General features: G+C 34.0%; 1 protein-coding gene across 4 annotated transcripts in view; it reads left to right on the top strand.

The window, feature by feature from the left end:
- Nucleotides 1-19951, top strand: part of LOC112054025 (A disintegrin and metalloproteinase with thrombospondin motifs 7) — a 152548-nt gene that overhangs the window by 42720 nt on the left and 89877 nt on the right. For 3 of the 4 annotated variants that reach the window (XM_052886661.1, XM_052886657.1, XM_052886658.1), the window contains exon 2: nt 9915-10271. In XM_052886661.1, the coding sequence (XP_052742621.1) occupies nt 10082-10271 (190 nt within the window). In that variant the 5' untranslated portion in view covers nt 9915-10081. Of the gene's footprint in view, nt 1-9566; nt 9747-9914; nt 10272-19951 lie in introns of those variants that run through there. The other variant, XM_052886659.1, reaches the window with a different exon arrangement.

Genomic DNA, 19951 nt, shown 5'->3' with positions numbered 1-19951 from the left:
GCATTCCTCATTATTCATACTTTCATAAAAAAGAAAAGGGGGGTTGGGAAAAATAGATGAAGCACTTTCCCAAGGTGTTTCACGCAGAATTTTAGAAGTATTTTACAAGTCTAGGCTCCTGCTAGCCGACGCAAGCAAGCCTGCGTTTGTCAGGTATGATAACCGCCGCCTGATGTTCGGCGTCTACTCTTTTAGGGGGGATTTAGTGCCCCTGGGCCGGTAGTGGCCGATAACAGGTTACTTGACCGCCGCCTGTGACTCGGCGTTGTTGCTCTTTAGCACCACCCGGGGGACACGTGTGGGGCAGGTCTTAAAAAAGGTGGTAACTCCCACGGACGCGAGCAACATGGCCCCCATATGTATATATAGAACATAAATCTACAAACAATTCGGTACATTTTATGTCATATTTTTTTTTAATTTATGACTCAAAAATAACAAAATAATGGACACATTATTACCAACTTTACTCTGCCTATTACCTAGTACGACGATGGGGTGACCTTCAAATTCTGTTTAAAAGTAAATAACTTTAGCTAACGATAACTTTGGAAAAAAAAGAAAAAATACTTGATCATTAAATTTTGTTTTTGTACAAAATATAAAAATATCCGTACTAAAGAAAAATTCTTACTGCGTTTACACATCCTGAACACACAACTCGACATTGTAGACAATATTTAGGTATTATTTGTTTAAATAACTTTCATTGTTTACTATGCGATTAAATTAAATTAAGACAATTAGCAACCCTTGTTCGATGTTTCGATGCAATAGTGACTAAACTATAGTATGAATAAAGAGATACAAATCTGATTGTATAATAAGAATAGTTTCAAAGATCTATCATAAAACCAAGATTTCGTAAACAAAGTGCAAACAACGACCTTTTATTATACTATACAGAGTGCAATGTTATAATTTGACCGAACCTAACAATTCACAGGTTATTACGTACTTCAATATCTTCAACAGGTAGCAATACTTTATATGGACAAAGAATTATATAAGAGTAGACAATTTTCAATGTTTTGTTGTTTTTGTAAGCATTTGTTCAAAAAGGGTGGGAATTCCAGACGGATTGCCGAGGTCCGGCGCCACGGGTCCTTATAATGACTGTAGACAAACTACAAAACCACGGCTGCGTGACGATGACCGGTGCTCTTGTGCTAACGAGTTTTAAAACAATTACTAATTTTGTACAGCATATATATACATATATATATTGGTACTTTATCCAGTGGCGTGCACTTCACACATGCATTAATGTACTGCATACCCTAAGAGTTGTCTTCTTAGTGCTTATTAAAAACAGATTTTTTCACTTTGCTTAATTTTATTACTAGTGCATACTCTGATCGACAACCTTCTGCACGCCACTGATTTTATCTATACTAATAATATAAAGAGGTAAAGCTTTCGAGTTTTTAAGTTATAGGGGGTAATTTCGTGAATCGAATTTGAAAATTATTTTACCAGTAGAAAGCTACATCATTACCGAGAAGCGTAGGCTTATTTTATCATCGTATTCCCACCCGAACGGGAACTATGCGGGTGAAACCGCGGGGCGTCTACTAGTAATATTATAAAGCTGAATAGTTCGTTTTTGTTGAACGCGCTAATCTTAGGGACTTCTAGTTCGAATCGGAAAATCATTTATTTTCTGTTAAATAGTCCGTATATCGAGAAAAGCAGGCTATATACTTTTTGTAACATCACGCTACGGAGTATCACTGAAAAACTGAAGAAAAAAATATTTACTTATGCGAGCTTTCGTCACGTGTGCTGCATAAACAATGCAAATATAATATTATGTATGATGAAATAGTTCTAAAAGTTTTTGAAAGGTCAAAATATATATTATGTGGTGATTCTAATAAATTTATTAATTGTCGATTAACTAACCTTACGCAAGTAATATTTTGTTACTTTATTCTCGGACTTATTTGCATTACTTATTTTTTTTTAAATACCTTCTGATAATAATAAAACGAAAATTTTCAACTTAACAAGTAAATTAAAACGCCCATAGTTTTAGTATATATATATATATATATATATATATATATATTACAATATTGTAATTATTTCAATTGTTTGATTTTATTACTTGTACTAATAATATCTTTCGTGCTCCTGTACTATTTGATATTTATGCCATAATTTTCAAAATGGTTATATCGGTTTTTTTCTATTTGACTAAATTATTACCTTGTGTATATTAATGTACCTATTTTAAGTTTTCCTTCAATTTATTTAAAATTTAAATATAACAAAATAAAAATATAATTAACGTATTCAGGTATTCAAAAGTTGATGCTTTTTAACTCAATTCTATTTTAATAATTATTGTTGCAATAAGCAATGTCATTCAAAGTAGGTAATCATCATACAGTAGGCATAAACTTTAGTAATATCACACGTGTGTCAGAAGCTTAGGTAAGCAATAACGCAAGACGAGAAGTTTAAAAGCATCGAAAAACAAACATTACGACGCAAACATAAAAGCTCATAAAAACAGAAGGTGCCGTAAATAAAACCCCGTTAAGTTTTACAATAAAGAGATTTTATTCACCGCACTTTAAACTTTTTCCTTAATGGGATATAATTTGGTGTTTCTTATTATGATGTCGTTTTTACTGTGCTCATTGTTTAGTGGCGTACTCGTATGATATTTTATTCCCGAGAAAGGTATGGAGGAAAAAGCGGTGTGCGCCATATGCGAACAAGTTGACTCCAAATCCGTCGATGGTCGTGAGACTCGGCGAGTCGCGACATCCGCACGTACTCGTACGAGTACATCCAGTGGCGCCAAACTTTTGTGATCTCACCTTTTCTCTATCTAACAAAACTAGCAATTATTCTTTCATACATCTATATTAATATTATGAAGCTGAAGAGTTTGTTTGGTTGAACGCGCTAATTTCAGGAACTTCTGGTCCGATTTGAAAAAATATTTCAGTGTTAGATAGCCCATTTATCGAGGAAGGCTATAGGCTATATATTAGCACTGTATTCCTTCGGGAACGGGAACCACGCGGGTAAAACCGCGCGGCGTCAGTCGTCTCTGATATTGATATAGTTTTGTGGGTTTTGCTTCTTAAATAATGTATTTAAGTATATTTACTTAAGTACAGCCAATTTAGCCCAGAGGATATGACCCCTGCCTCCGATTCCGGAGGGTGTTGGTTCGAATCCGATCCGGGGCATGTACCTCCAACTTTCCAGTTATGTGCATTTTTAGAAATTAAATATCATGTGTCTCAAACGGTGAAGGAAAACATCGTGAGGAAAGCTGCATAGCAAAGAATTTTCTTAATTCTCTGCGTGTGTGAAGTCTGCCAGTTCGCATTGGCCCAGCGTGGAGGACTATGGGCCTAACCCCTCTTATTCTGAGAAGAGACGCGAGCTCAGCAGTAAGCCGAACATGGGTTGATAATGATGAGCCAATTTATGTTGTATATATATATATGTTTTGAAGTAGCTTTAATGTCATAATTTTTTCATTGGATCGTTTCTCGTAAGTCAGAAAAAGCGTTAAAAGGCGCTTTAATATTCTGTGGTTGCGAGCAACTTTTCCTCTACCTATTACTTATTTACTTTTACTTTGTAACAGACGACAGGTAAATTCGGTATTTTTCGGATATTACTTTTCCCTATGTCACATCTTACACAACCTTTAATTATTTTGGTAGCTAATACTTGTGTGTATCTATCGCAATTCGCATGCAAATTTACTTAATGTAGTTTACAAGATTACCGTGAACAGAGAGCCAAATTTATGTACCTATAAAAAAATGGATACTTAAGCTCATTTTTTTATTTTTAATGCACCTTCTGATTTTTTCATTTTGTTATTGATAGAATGATAGAGGAAATAAGTATATAAATATTATCCTACTATCCTACTGATATTGTAAACGCAAAAGTTTGTATGGATGTTTGGATGTTTGTTACTCTATAACGCCGCTACTACTGAAGCGATTTAGCTGAAATTTTGAATGAAAATAGATTTTACTCTGGATTAACACGTAGGCTTAACTTTTTATCCCGAAAAAATCCATGGTTTCCCGAGATTTTGCGAAAACTGATGATTTTGATGATATGAATGTTTGTTACTCTTTCTTTCCTCAACTACTGAACCGAATTAGCTGAAATTTGGTATTAATATATATTATAGCCCGGATTAACACATAGACTACTTTTTAACCCGAAAAAATCCATGGTTCCCGAGGGATTTGTGAAAAACTAAATTCCACGAGGACGAAGTGGCGGGCGTCCGCTAGTTTATCATGAATTATGAAATATTGAATAATGAAAATATACGGTATCGAGCGTAACTTACTCTTTGATAAACAGTAGGTATTTCAGTTATTTTCTTGTTAACAATAAAAGTCAAAAGGTTATATGTGAGACCTCCACAGTCATCATCATTAATTATTATTTTCTTAATTGAACTTTCAAACGAATTGTATATAGTCGTCGTTTTTAATTAAGCTGTTTTATCAAAGCTGTGAGGTCAAATATTGTTTCTAACGACCTCTATGGCGTATTTAGGAATGCCTTGTATTACATCGTAGGTTCTATTTTCATCCTCATATTTTCTAAATTAGGTTCGATCTTTTATTTGTTACTAGCGGACGCCCGCGACTTCGTCCATGTAAAACCCTACCCCTACCCTAACCCTATCCTACCCCAACCTCTACCCTAAGTATCCTATTTTATATATAGATTAGTAGAAGGCAGTGGATTTTGGCATTCGTTACTGGATACCTGTGATACGTATTGGTAGAATTAGCTGACGCAGCGCGGTTTTACCCGCGTGGTTCCCGTTCCCGTAGAAAAATGGGGATAATATAACCTATAGTCTTCCTCGATAAATGGGCTATCTAACACTGAAAGAATTTTTCAAATTGGACCTGTAGTTCCCGAGATTAGCGCGTTCAATAAAACAAACTCTTCAGCTTTATAATATTAGTATAGATAAACTCTGTCAAGTTACTTCGTTACCAACTTGATTTGCAAATGTTCAGGGCTAACTTGACTATACCTTGCATGTCGTATTTGAAAAAATTAAAAACTCTATCTTTCTAACTTTAACATCGGGATGTTTGTGACGCAGATGTTGCTATATCGTGTTAATAGACACTTCCTTTCCGTTATCTTATGACAGCTACAAGTAATTATTGTTAGCAAAAAATTGCTCCTCTATAGCGTAGTTATTATAACTAAGAAGTACTGAGTTCAACTCAAAGTTCCACTTACTTTATTATATATGACTTGATTTTGTGGAACTTAGAAGACCTTGTTTATTGCTAAATGCTAGATCACACTGCTAATGAGGATTTAACATATAAAATAGGAATTGAATACTTAAACCTAAACGTTTTTAAGTACTTACTTATCCTCTATCTGTATTAATAAAGAAAATGATTAAATGTTTTTCGAAAAATAATGATGTATACCAAAATACGCTTTCTCACTTTTTTAAGGTTGGGTAAAAATTACAAATTATATAAAACGTTAGTACCTAAATGATCTTCCAAAATCATGGCCCCAATGATCGCTTGCTCTAAATCACCTTTATCTATGTTTAACGAAGATTGGTAGGAAGAGCTAGGTCATACGTCACTATTATATAGTCTAGACACAAATCGGGTCAGAAGCAAGATTAGGCGTTGTACACACAATGCTGTGTTTGTTTCAGATAACACGGTACTACGTTGTACCGGGAAATACGAAAGTTGTAAAGATTAAAGTGATCAAATAAAGTAAGATTACTTACATTATATTATAGTAACGCCGAACAAAATCGTTTAAGCTAAAACTTTTTTCTTCGTCACCAAAGAGGTCCAATTTTTCATTTTAATCCATCTGATTTCAGTATCCACCATTTATAATGGCCCACACTATTATGTGCCGTTTAATATGAGGCTAGGCCTCCCTTCTTTTAATATACTAGCAGACTCTGCGCTGTTTTACCCGCGTGGTCCACGAATCTTTACAGGAACAGAACCTGTAAAGATTCGTGGATAAAATATAGCTTTATAGGACTCGGGAATAGTGCAGCTTCCTATTATAGGACTCAAAAGTGATTACAAATATAAGAAAACTAATGCCGAACAAAGGTTATGATTCACAACATTTGTCAGGACAACTTAATTAACAAATCAAACTGTAACCAAAATAAGACCCCTAGAATGGCAGAGAATGATCTTGAGTGAAGTCACGTACTTGTGAACGATGTGTGTAGGGTTAAAGGTACCTTTTACTGATATCAAACATTCCCCTTTTCCACTCAAGTCACTCTCCCCGCCTATCCCAAGTAACCCATAAAGAATTACACAACAAGAGATGTGGACGGCTCGAACATCACAAGCACACTGAAGCCAACACGAGATCGAGCGACGTCATATCCGCCACAGACTACTATTTCCTACACTATTTATTAAAAACATGTAAAAAAAGCGGCCAACGTAGTGATAACATTCCCAACAGTAAAAGAATTTTTCAATATTTTTTTTAAATTATTGTGACCCCAATGCAAATGTACCGTGAATAGGTAGAATAGGGGGTAAGATGAAAAACTACCTCTTGCGAACTTCATCGTACATCAAATAGAAGATCTTGTTATGAAGATTTTCAAAATATTTTTGTTGGAATTTTAAAATAAATAGCTTTGAAGTTATTTATAAGTTATACACTCCTGTGACAGAAGGCTCCGTCCGATGAATAAACGCTATTGGCGGTAAAAATTAAATAAAACAAAACCAACTATATGAGGAAGTTTAAAACTTTTAAACAAAGCATGCTGCTACGCTATACGTAGGTCGTATGTTATCAAAGCAAAGATTTGCACAAGTGCGCTAAAAAAATAGGTCTGCTAAAGCCGATATCACGAGAACATTTGAGTTTATCGAACGTGCCCGCTATTGGTACGGTACGTGGCAACCGTGCGCAAACTTATAGTCTCATTAATTACACAGATGTACCTACCAAATTACACAACTGTAGGTACTTAGACTGTATAGCTTGGCAACTTCGATCGTAACACTCCCGATAGTCTGCGCGGGCCGAGGGGCGTATAGCGATGAATGAAAAACCCACGACTGATGCACTTCCCTGCACGCACAATTTCACACCCGCGCAGTCTTTCCCTCCGTCGCCTGCATATCATGAGACTGTCATCAAATAATCACCATTACTACATCAATAGTAACTACCTTGTTGATCTATGTATACTACAGCCTTTCTTGATGAGTACTGTTTATCTACAAATAAATTAGAATGAAGGTAGAAAACTCATGTCAATTTATAAATTTGATTTAAATTATATATTGTTTGTTTATAAAATGTGATATAAAATATATTAACCATATCTAATTGTTCTAAGCTTATTAATCAAATTTATTTTTGTGAATTTAAGAGCAAGTTAATTATAATTATTATTAGGTTTGAAATGACTAGTGATTTATACACTAATTTTTTATTTTATTTGTTGGTAAACTAGTTGCACCTTCGCGGATGTATTGCACCTTCCCGCTCTTTCTTCGCAAGTTCTCTCGTCAGGGGTTGCCTGGTAGAGATTACTTATAGTAATAAGGCCGCCTTTGCATGCTAAGTTAATTAAGTGTTTTTAATGTTTCAATTTATAATTGTATTTTTGTGTGCAATAAAGTATTTCTTCTTCTTCTTCTAGTTGGTAAGAAAGGCTGTAATATAGTTTCGGATCACAATCTGTACGAACTTAAAATTGAGTTATGAGTAACTTTAGACAACATATAAATAAAATTATATAATCCTACGTGACCGCTCGTAAAGTTAATTATAAAGACATCCATAAACTGTCTTAACAAACTCTAAATTTAACAATCTGTCGTGGCGCCCGCCGCTCCAAAGAAAAATAAACAAAAACAAGTGATATTACGAAGCGACGTCGGATGGCGCCTGCCTTATCTCCCGGCACGTGGATTCTACCTATGGCCCTTTCATTACTTTTTATTCCTAGAACACGATCTCAGAAAGTTTTATACGAACATTTTTCTCATGATTCTTTTGTCACAAGGTTCTTATAGTCTAAGATCCGGCATTAAAAATAATATATCCTCATCTGTTATTTATAAGTGATAAGAAATAAATGATAGATAATATTAACAGTCGTCGTTGTCGTTATCAATCAATAGTCGGCTCATTGCTGAGCTCGAGTCTCCTCTTAGAATGAGAGGGGTTAGGCCAATAGCTCACCACGCTGACCCCACGCGGATTGGCAGACTTTACACACGCAGAGAACTAAGAAAATGCTCTGGTATGCAGGTTTCCTCACGATGTTTTCCTTCACCGTTTGAGACACGTCATATTTAATTTTCTTAAAATGCACACAACTGAACAGTTGGAGGTGCATGCCCGGACTGGATTCGAACCCACCGCCCTCCGGTATGGGAGGCAGAGGTCATATTCACTGGGCTGTCACGTATCTCGTAATATTAACAGTGACACATTGAAAATAGGTTGCCTAGTTCGGCCAGACAAATTTTGCATACCAATGTAGGAAACTAAGAACTAGATCAATAGCAACATAATACAGTTAAATTAAGTATAAAATAAAATGAGCTTACATTTAACATATTGTCGACTAAATAACTGATAATGTTATTAATTCTACTATTATTACATATACTATCCAGCTGCAATTTTACTAGGCAACCTATTTGCAATATGCCAGTGTAAATATTTTCTATCAATTATTTCTTACCCCAAATAAAAAACAGATGAGGGTATATATTTCTTACGCCGGATCTCGTACTATATCTTAATATCATAGCATAAAAATCCCTTCCCGCCGCCCTTTTGTAGGTACGCTTAGATGTTTTAATCAACGCAACGATAATATCAATCGATAGAATGATTCAATAGATTATAAAAGGTTTATACATAGATAACATCTAGATTTCTACGTCCAACATCTAGATCGTATAAAGTCGCGAGCGTTCACTACTTGTTATATTTATATACTTAAATTAAATATAAGTACATACGTAGAGCTTACAGCCGCTTAAAAAGCAATAATGTTAAAATTAAGTATGTACGTATACTTAGTTGTAATTACATACAATAATATAATTCGTATGATACAAGAAATTCTGACCTTTACCCATTTATTATGAGACGACTTCTGTGAGCGTTTGTTTATGGTAAAACATGCACGTCTGTCAATCAATCCAATTTTGGCTGTCGGCTATCGAAATCTTTACCATCTTTAGATATAAAAGAGAGCTCCCGAAGTTTTTTAAGTAGGTATAATTAATGTCATATTGATGGGTGATTTATTAAGTTTTGTCTTATTCGTGTCTTTTTAAGCACGATTTACGCCATTTGTATTTTTTGTCTTCATTTAACCGGGTCAATTATAGGTTTATTTATAATGTTACTTCATATGGGATTCTTGTCTTTCCGAGATTATAAGTGAGCGTACGTATATGGATGAGGTCGGAGATAAAATTATCTACCTTGTAACGAAAAATTATGTAACATAATATGGAACCATTTGAGAGATAGCACCTTGCGTCAGCGGTCGGTTAACTCGCTGCGATATCTTTCTCGTTGTAACTGTTAGTTTTTATCAAAACATCTGATTTAAATGAAGCGATTGTTGAATTTATATTCTCCAATCTCCAGTGTAATTTATTTTTTCATTTAAATAATATAATGTGTATAAAACTTGCCAGGCCGCTAACTTATTTCAATAGGTACAAAAAATTATTATTATAAAAGGTCAAAGTATAATGTGATTGTTTTCTGTGTAAATCTTGAATGTATACCTACATTTCCTGTGTTTCATTTTTTCTTGCACGTTAGGTTAATTTTATACAATTCAAATGAAAAAGATGAATAATATTTGTGTGTTTTACTTTCAGGTAAACTACAATGAAAGTGCACATATACAGTGGACAGTTGATATCTATATCGAATTATAAACACAAAATATAATAACACTTGTTGTCTTGAACACAAGAGCCAAAATTTGGTAGTATGAAGATTCCATAGAGAGAAACTGGGAATAGAGGCAGCATTGGTACAAAACATGCGTGCTAGTGGCTGCCGAGGATTCAGAAAAATGGATATGCAGTGTTCGATATTTAAACTACTACTATTTCAAATGGTGGTCGTTCGGTGCACTGCAAGACTACTACCCGCAAATATGCCGAGAGTGGAGTTAAGGGGTGATTTAAAAGAAGAAGTTCAGGATAGCATAAGAAACCTTATACATACTGGTAAGTGTTTTATCCTTTTTAATAATTTTAGTAAAGACAGAAATACAAGACGTACTATACTGTCAAAATTAACAGTTTCGAAATAGGACGGTATAAATACCTTAGATAACTCCAGTGGATTTCAATAAAACTAACAATAACAAATATTACTACTCTTGAGTACAAATCTCTGTCTTTCGTACTCTTTTTCATACAATTAAGTACCTTTAGTACTTCAAAAAACTTGACCATTCAAAAAACTCCGAAAACCTCAATCGAGTCCCAAGGCTATCGTTAATTGTCTGAGACTGATGACAAAAACAAGTACTACCTTACTACCCTTTTCTTATTATAGCCCTGACAACGATGTATGATTTTTTTTTATAATTGCGAAACCGTGGCAGACAAATTCATGCTTATATTAGGATAACCTCTCTTTAATCTTTTATTAAAATCAGTTAATATAAGCCTAAGACACCGTAAGCAATTAAAATTGACGTATGGAAAGATAATGTTAAATATATAAACTTGTAAAACTAATCTTGTGAGATGTTTTGTGGTTGTCGCAAGTTTGAAATGCTGATAATTGGATACGAGGCACAAGGGACGTTCCGAGATTGCATTTGAGGGATTATACGAGTATCTCTCCCGTGTCTGTGTATTTAGGGCACTGCCATGTTTGTTATTGTCAACTTTTTTTATGCTCCAAGATCCGGCATTAAAAATGTACACCCTCATCTGTTATTTATTACCAATAAGAAATAAATTATGGACAATATTCAGTTAAATTGCGGCCAGACTCAGTTTTCATACAAAATCTAAGAAACCATGAACTAGATCAATATATTAAGCATAAAACATGGTTTTATTTGATATATTATACGGATAAATAACTGATATATAAAAATAAAAACAGCAAACCTTTACTTTTCAATTCTTTTGGGTATCCTAATAACTAGTGTAAGATTTATTTAAAATAACCAATGAGGGAAAGAGATTTAGTAAATCAAAGAAAATAATCATTTAAATTTAAATTGGGGCTGGATAGTAATCCAATTTAACTACGAGTAGGCAAGTTGTGTGCAATGTGTCAATGTAAATTCTATCACTCATTTCTTTTTCCAAATAAATAACAGATGAGGGTATATATTTTTTATATCGGATCTCGTACTATTAGGAGTATCAAAAGGCTGGAATCCTTAATAGAATTCAAAAGAGGTTTTAATTCGATGTGTATTTTTTCAACATGTCCATTATATATAACGGCGTTTACTAAGATTTCTCGAACAATTCTATATTTATTATTATTAGAAAAGTGGAATATGTTTTAGCTATTGTTAAAGATCCAAAATAGTATCTTCCGTCTTTAAGTCCGCAAAACCAGTTTGAAAACTTATGACTTTACTTTAAATTAACATTTGTCGATATTGTATTAAAAAAAATATTTATTCACTAAAATGTTTTAAGCGAGTCTCATTTATATTTATGAGGTGCCTAGTATAGATGTAGGTATGTAGGAATTTAATTTTTTTTAAAGTGAGAGTGTTTTCGGTACTGCGGAGCTAACCTTGAGAAACACGGTGTCGTCTTTCCCATGGGAAGTCATATGGTGTTATTAACGTTGTATCAAGGCCGCTTTACGTAGAAAGTGATTTTATCTCAGATTTATTAAATTTAAATTCTCATAAAGTGTAAATTATTATGAATTGCCTCATTGGTCCAGTGGATTTGGATCTCGGGGTCCTGGATTGGACTCCTGAGTGTGAGATACTGAACTTTTCTTTTTTCTCAGAAAAAAAAACTCAGCTCGGAGGTTGGAGGGAAGTTGGTGGTATTACACCTCCATACCTCAGAACCCGCATGTTAAGCCGTCAGTCTTAGCATTACATACACCCTATATAACCAACACGCAATCGAGCAGCGTTGTGGGTGTACGCTCCATATCCTTTGTAATATTGTGAAGCCTAGCTCTTTATTGTACCGTTAAAATAGGGTAAATCATTATAATCGTAGTGTGAATAATATAATTTGAATATATAAAAAAAATCGCTATTAGATAATTATGTCAATATCGAAGCGTGCAAAAGTGGCTAATTGTCTTAGTAGCATAGTAATAAAGTTTTATTAATTAATATTTTAATTTTATTAGTTAAATTAATTAAGTAAACACAAAATTGTGCAAGTTCAGTTGAGTAGCTAAATTCGAAAAACTTTTTGCTGTGATTTTATAGGCACTTAACATATCTAATAAATAGTATAAAATCTTTGAATAAATAATAAAACGTTTAAAGTTAGTAAATATATACCTACATAAATACCACATTGATCATAGACTTCAATAAAGAACAGCTTCAACCAGTTGACCTAGAAATACATAATTACCATAAAGGCTTCATAAGTTACATAAACAATCCATTACAAGTAGATATTTTTAGAAAAAAAAAATTCTATACCAACGTACAAGTGTCATATAGATTCTACAAACGCGTTCTCAAAATAATATTTTATATTTGAACTGGTATTGGTCATTAATCAATGATAATTTTATACTGTAGATCGGTTACGTCCTCAGATCAATTATTGTATAGGACCTGCCTCGCTAACCGTTACTTTTCTGTCAAAGTATATGATCAACGATCTAATACGATTATAAAAACCGTCTCTATAGAATCCATGTTAAATAGTTGTAATCGTGTTCGTCGGTTAAAGAGCTTCGTAAAAATACCTTTTTGTGTAAGTGAATAGTGTAAAAAACGGGCAAAAACTTCTGGTTTAGTATAAGAAATATACAAAATCAGACCTCGTTTTCCTTAGAAAATGACAGACAATCTTGCTCGTGACTATGAGTGCGATACAGGTCCCTACAAAATCACCGCAAAAAGTGATCCGAATAAACAACACTACAACACTGAGCGCACAAATGCACAATTTTGTCTTTAATTCCTGTTCCTACCAATTATATATGTATATTGTATATACATATATAGTTTTTACACTTCCTGAACACACAACTCGAAATTGTAGACGATATTTAGGTATTATTTGTTTAAATAACGTTCGTTGTTGACCACAACTAACATTGAGTTGACTATAAATATCCTCTTTTAAGCGCCTCATTTTTCTACGCATCTAACGGTATTTAATATCATTGGCATTGATTTATTAATTGAGGCGTTGTGCACAAGATTGTATGGAAACAAATTTGTGAAGTAATCGTTTACATGTAGTGGGGCAACATAGTTATTCTCAGACCCAATAACGTGTCAAAAATAGACCACGGATAGCACGGAGCGGGCCAAGCTGAAAGCACGCTCAAATGAGGCATGAGCGTAATGAAACAGCACCGTAAAACACCATTCGCTGGCATGTTTTACAAAACAAACCTATTATGCAAGTACGTATCTAGCCTGGTCGTTGAACTTGCACAATGAAATTATTATTGAGAGCATCCAGTTATCACTTGTAATTACCTTGTAAAAGGTGATGCTTTACAACAGGCTAGTTACTCGCCTCGCTAACAATGCCTTCTAAAGTTTCATACTATTGACGACTTACGACGGTCTAAGATTTCATTTTTTTAAATACTACACATATTTATTACTAGTAGACGCCGTACGGTTTCACCTGCGTGGTTGCCGTTCCCTTAGGAATACGGGTATAAAACAAAGCCTATAGCCTTCCTCAATAAATGGCCTATCTAACACTGAAAGAATTTTTCAAAACGGACCAGTAGTTCCGAGTTTATCGTTCAAACAAACAAACAAACTCTTCAGCTTTATCATATTGATTAATTATATTAATATAGATAAAGTAGAAAGATTTTATTTCATAGTTACCGATTATTGAACTGATTGATTGATTGAATTGATTTTTCACCAATGGAATAGCGAATTGGGATTTTGAACCATATTCCCACGAGAACGGTTATAACGTATAAGGATGAGAAAGACAAAATCGACTCCTCATCGGTTCGGTATCGGTTTGGTTAGACTTAAACCGATACCGATACACCGATACACCGTGCCGATGTTCTAAATACTTGGGTAATTATAATTAACTTAATAAATCTTATGTCAGCTTTATTAATGTTTTTTTTATCAATATCTCTAGACTGATGATTTGTGATGCCGGCCGATTTGAGTGATAAATGATGAATCATAAAAAAGATCGACAACAAAGTAGGTAAGCCACGTTTGAAGGTTGAATAAATCCAAGTAATTGGGTATAATATCATTATACATACATAGCAAAGCAAAGTAGGCAGATAAGAGATGTTAGGCAAAATTTATCACCAAAAGAGTAAAGTATAACGATCCGTATCTCTTATCAGGTGTTATCAATGTTGGCGAAGCAAATCTTATCAGTCGCGGAGAAAAAGAGCGAACGGTGACGCGTAAAGTGACGTAAAGATTTCATTTGTCATGAGCTGATAACAATTCAACCGATGAAAAATCGGAGGAAGGTTCTGAATTCGATGCGTTTTTTTATGTCATCATCATCATCATTATCAACCCATAATCGGCTCACCGCTGAGCTCGAGTCTCCTCTCGGAATGAGAGAGGTTAGGCCAATAGTCCACCACGCTGGCCCAATACGGACTGGCAGACTTCACACACGCCGAGAATGAAGAAAATGCTTCAGGCCTCACAATGTTTTCCTTCACCGTTGGAAACACGTGATATTTAATTTCTTAAATTGCACACAACTGAAAAGTTGGAGTTGCATGCCTCGGACCGAATTCGAACCCATACCCTCCGGAATCGGAGGCAGAGGTCACATCCACTGGGCTACCACGGCTCTTATTTATGTATGAATTATGTATGAGCATAACTTATTTTGTATTGTAGAGAAACTAAAAACTTTTGACATTCCTTGAATATATTCATTTAACATCACCTTCAAGCTGATCAGAACGTAAGAAAAATATATAATGTTATTATTCGCTTTTCTCGGTACTTTCTTCCGTGCGTTTTTGAAGTCGCTTGTATTTTTTTAAATTTATATATCTCTACATTCTTTGAATAGATATAGTTGTTCGAATGTTTGTTGCTCGGTTTTGCAAAAAACAACTGGATAGATTTTGGTAATATCTGAAATAATGGCTACTTTTTCTCCTAAAACACTAATGCTGGATAGTGAAATCCTAATTTTTAAAATTTAGCATCAGTATCGTTAAATATATCATAGTAAGTTATAGGTAGCCTTTTACAGAATTACTTGCCGAGCTTTACTGTCGCCATCACTGTGGAAATACATAAATTTATGAAAAATAACCTATTTGCTATTCCAGACTATAATGTATCTCTGTTGTACATTCTAAAATGGCATAATCTTTACTAATATTATAAAGCTGAAGAGTTTGTTTGTTTGATTGATTGAACGCGCTAATCTCAGGAACTACTGGTCCGACATGAAAAATTATTTCAGTGTCAGAAAGCCCATTTATCGAGGAAGGCTATAGGTTATATTAACCGCGGGAACCACGCGGGTAAAACCGCGCGGCGTCAGCTAGTATACCATAAATGGCAAAATGTGTTCTCGAATTTTGCGCATTTAGCGAAGAATTTTTATTTACGAGTATATCAATGAAAATAAGGTGAGTGATAACGTGCATATAAATTCACAATAAAATACGCAAAACAACGTTTTTCGCTGCTTATTAATATGACGTATCTTTACTAATTAAATGTATTTTGCAAATTCTTAAATGCTTATTACTTTTATTTTGAAGAATAAGCTCTTTCAAAAATTCAAACTTAAGTAAAAGTTGCTTGCCTTCAGGCTCCCTTTTAAAATTGATTACATTTTAAAAGGGTGATTTTTTTAGGAAAATCACCCTTCAAGTTATAAGTTATAGTTGCAAAAACTCCACGATATCATCACTGCTTATATGTGTGTATGCCCTACGTAAAAGCTGATAGCTACCCCCCTACCCAAGTGGCACGTCGATTCTCTAACTACGATCGCTAACGCTTCGAAAAATAGAAAAATGTATGGAACTGACAGATCTTGATCACGTGACCTGTCGATAGCAAATGTCTATTTTATTGAGGTTTTATTTGTGGATTAACTGTCCCATCACAATTATTGCTTCTCGTCAGTTATTTATCAAAACGCGCGCCAGCGTTTTCGCGACAGTTCGATGAACTCCTGCGCTAGAGTAAAAGTCAAAAAATGAAAATAAAAAAATTATGTTGAATGTTAAATAGTGGGAAAAAATTAACCTTCTTTAAATAGTTGTTTACTAATAATAAAAAAAATTATTACACTTAAGTAGAGTTCCCAAGGCAAACTTAAGGTGTTATAAGTTTATTAATTCTATTTATAGTACTAAAACAAATAGATAACAAGCCTGTACATATAGGTAGAGTAAAGTTAAAACATTTGTTCCTTGTCACAGCTCTCATAATACCAAAGTTTACTTACTCTGATTATTATGTACTATTAAGACTATGATGTAACGAGCCTTATCATTTGATATGAGGTACCACTACAAAATGAGGTGATACTAATTTTTTACTCGAATATCGTTAGTATACCTACGTATTTTTAACAGATATACATAATATTATAGAAGGATATTCTCAGCAGAAGCCTTCCAAACAGTGACGTCACTGTCACGTCACAGTCAACTGTGACGCTTCAAAAGTGCTGGTAAACTAAGCCATCTTGAAATTTATTTATCTATTTATTTGTGATGCCAACAATGACAGCAGAAAACATTATATATAAGTGAGTAACAAAATTCTTGAACTACTGCAGTCATCTTTTACAGTCATTCACAGCACTGCAGAGTCCGGTTAAAAGCTTAAAGTAAAAGAATTTTTCGGTTTTAATTAAAGGCGTGGAGGCCTAAAAAATTTGCCAAATTATACTAAATTCGAAAAATCTAATTCAGAGCATGCCACATATCGGGTTAGTTCAACAAACTGCCATTTATTGCTTTTATACAACCACTTACCTAAATCTTGAGCACTAAAAAGTTCTAAATTAAGAGTAGTTTTATCACATGTCACAACACAAGAAAATAGAGCATTGTGCCAAATCTTTGTTCCAATTTACGTAGCGTATGAGGTATAGTTGCTTTGTTAAATGTCCACCCACACGTTACTCTGAGCATAGAGTTGTTACACACAGAAACGCAATAAATGTTTCTAGGGAAATTAAACTTAGTGAGCCTGAACCAAGCCTGCACTTAAAATGTTACATTAAAAGGCTTGTACATCACGCCTATGGATAGTACTTCTCGAGGTGACGTTTATAGTTGTCTCATTTTAATCACGGGTATTTCATGAATAATGAAAAATATAACAATTATTATAAAGGATTACAAAAATGATAAAACCTAAAAGCTTGATGAATTGCTTTTGCTGTATATAATCGGGCATTTAAATCAAATCAAATGAAATTCGTTTATTTCAAGCAGTTATTAGAACTTTTGGAAATCAAATTTAGGTATATGTTTGTAGTAGAGTCACTTCGGTAGGAGAGTTACTAAAACTAAAACTCTCTACGCACATTTACTGCGGATATGGTTGACGTTGCCGCATGGATTCGTCAATTTTTTCGTAGATAATAGCAAAGTACGAGTAGATCAATTAATTACATAATAAACTAATGCAAAGTAACGCCTGCGTCTATGACAATAAAATTCAAATGTGAAAGATTTAACATGTACAATTGAATAAAAATAGATTGATGGGTTCAAGTTCTATTAGCTTTTCGCGCTTGACCTCGAGAACCATGATAGGGCGTATCTTTTCAATGCCAGTTTGATTACGCACTAGGCGTGCGATAATTGCGTTTCTGCGCACAATGATTCTATGACGCCGAGGCGTATGAGGTCGGTGCTCTGTTGACTCGAGCATGTCGTCCGACAAGGGGCGGGCACCCGGTGTAATAGACAATAATTGCCAAGCCCCTATAGCATACTCCTTGGCGTTCATCCTACGCAACCGACCACAAAAAACCTACCATTCTACCTATTTACCTTACTGAACCCGAGGCTATTCTTTTATAGGCACTAATATTATAAAGATGTAAAGTTTTTAAGTTTATAAGGTAATCTATGGATAGGTATACAAAACTGTTTTTGATATACATGTGGCTTGGTTTGTTTGTTACGATTTCACAATTTAACATCTTAACCGATTATCCAGAAATTGTCTATCCACATTGTCAGGGGCAGGTACCGACAGTAAATAATACTGGGTGCTCATTACCATTAAATAAAGAACTCATACTGTTCCCGAGGTTTACAGAAAAACTTATACAGGCGAGCAATCGTGGTCAATACAATTATAATTTTATACTATAGATTAGGTTACATCCCTACAAAATCAACGCAAAAATTGATCCGATTAAAGCGACTCCTATGTGCGCACACAAGGACGTCTTTAATTCCATTACATATTTAAGTAATATACATAGTTTTTATACTTCCTTGACACACAAATCGATATTTAGGTATTATTTGTTTAAATAACGTACGTTGTTTAATAAGCGGCGAAATGAAATTAAGTTAATTTTCCACATTTTTCCGCCTCGGTTTTGATGCGGTTGTGCCTCATCTCTTGTATAAAATATCATATCAACTAATTTCAACATAGATACTGATAATTTTATAGATATGTAAAAATGTACGCCTACGATTAAAAGTTTTTAATAGGTGCTTTTGAGCTTTGAACATCACATCCGCTTCCCATTGACGATTTATACTTGATATTAATCTATGTTATTTAAAACAAAGTTGAGTTAGTTACACCATTTATAACACCGAACGGCTGAACGGATCTGAATGATATTTATCACTGAGATAAATATAGTCTGGAGCTATTTCAGACTAGAGTCCTTTTCATGAAAGAAGTCCCTCAGCTAAAACCTAAACTAAAATTGACAGCACCTTACACAAATGACAATTATGAATGAGCGCGATTAAGACGGGAACTTCTTTCATGAAAAATACTATACACAGGCTATTTTCCAATAGAAATCAAGACTTCTATGACAGACTCATGTTAAAACTTAAAATACATTTAAAAAGACAACAAATTTAGAAACAAAATAGCGTATATTTTGATCGAAATCGGATAATCCAAATCACGTTAAATAAAGTTTTAAAGTTCACGTAAAAATAATGGATTTATTTTTCCTCAACTCAAATCTAAACGGTGCCTGTGACACTCGTGTAAGTGCACTTTTAACATCATGGACCTATTAACAACATTTTATACATATAACAAATATTTAATAATTTATTTTTCTCCACCTTAACAATGATATCTAGGTAGGAATATAGATACTTGCTCCTAAAGTTCAACTTGAATCACAAATTAATGCTATCTCGTTCATTATCTAAACAACTTATGTTGTGACTTTTTATAACTTGTACAAGATAAATAGTAGGTATATATATATGTAATGAATGAGTAAAAGATAACCTTTTAGCTTTATGTTATTGTTATATAGGTGGTATCGTCTGAAACAATAGATCGAGCAAATATTTGTAGTTAAATTATTACATGCACAAAAAACTAAATACAAATTAGTTTTAATAGAATCCGCATTCTTGGCAACCTACGATTGAGAGCATCGTCAGACGAAAAATACAATGCAAACTTCAAATGCAAACTCTTTGAAAATTTGCAATTAGTATTCCTATCTATTAAGAATGTTTAGTGAACTATCGTTGATAGAGAATT

The sequence above is a fragment of the Bicyclus anynana genome, chromosome 17 (assembly GCF_947172395.1).
Source record: "Bicyclus anynana chromosome 17, ilBicAnyn1.1, whole genome shotgun sequence".
Lineage (NCBI taxonomy): Eukaryota > Metazoa > Arthropoda > Insecta > Lepidoptera > Nymphalidae > Bicyclus > Bicyclus anynana.
The sequence above is the reverse complement of the archived record's forward strand: the minus strand, read 5'-3'. Positions and strand labels throughout refer to the sequence as shown.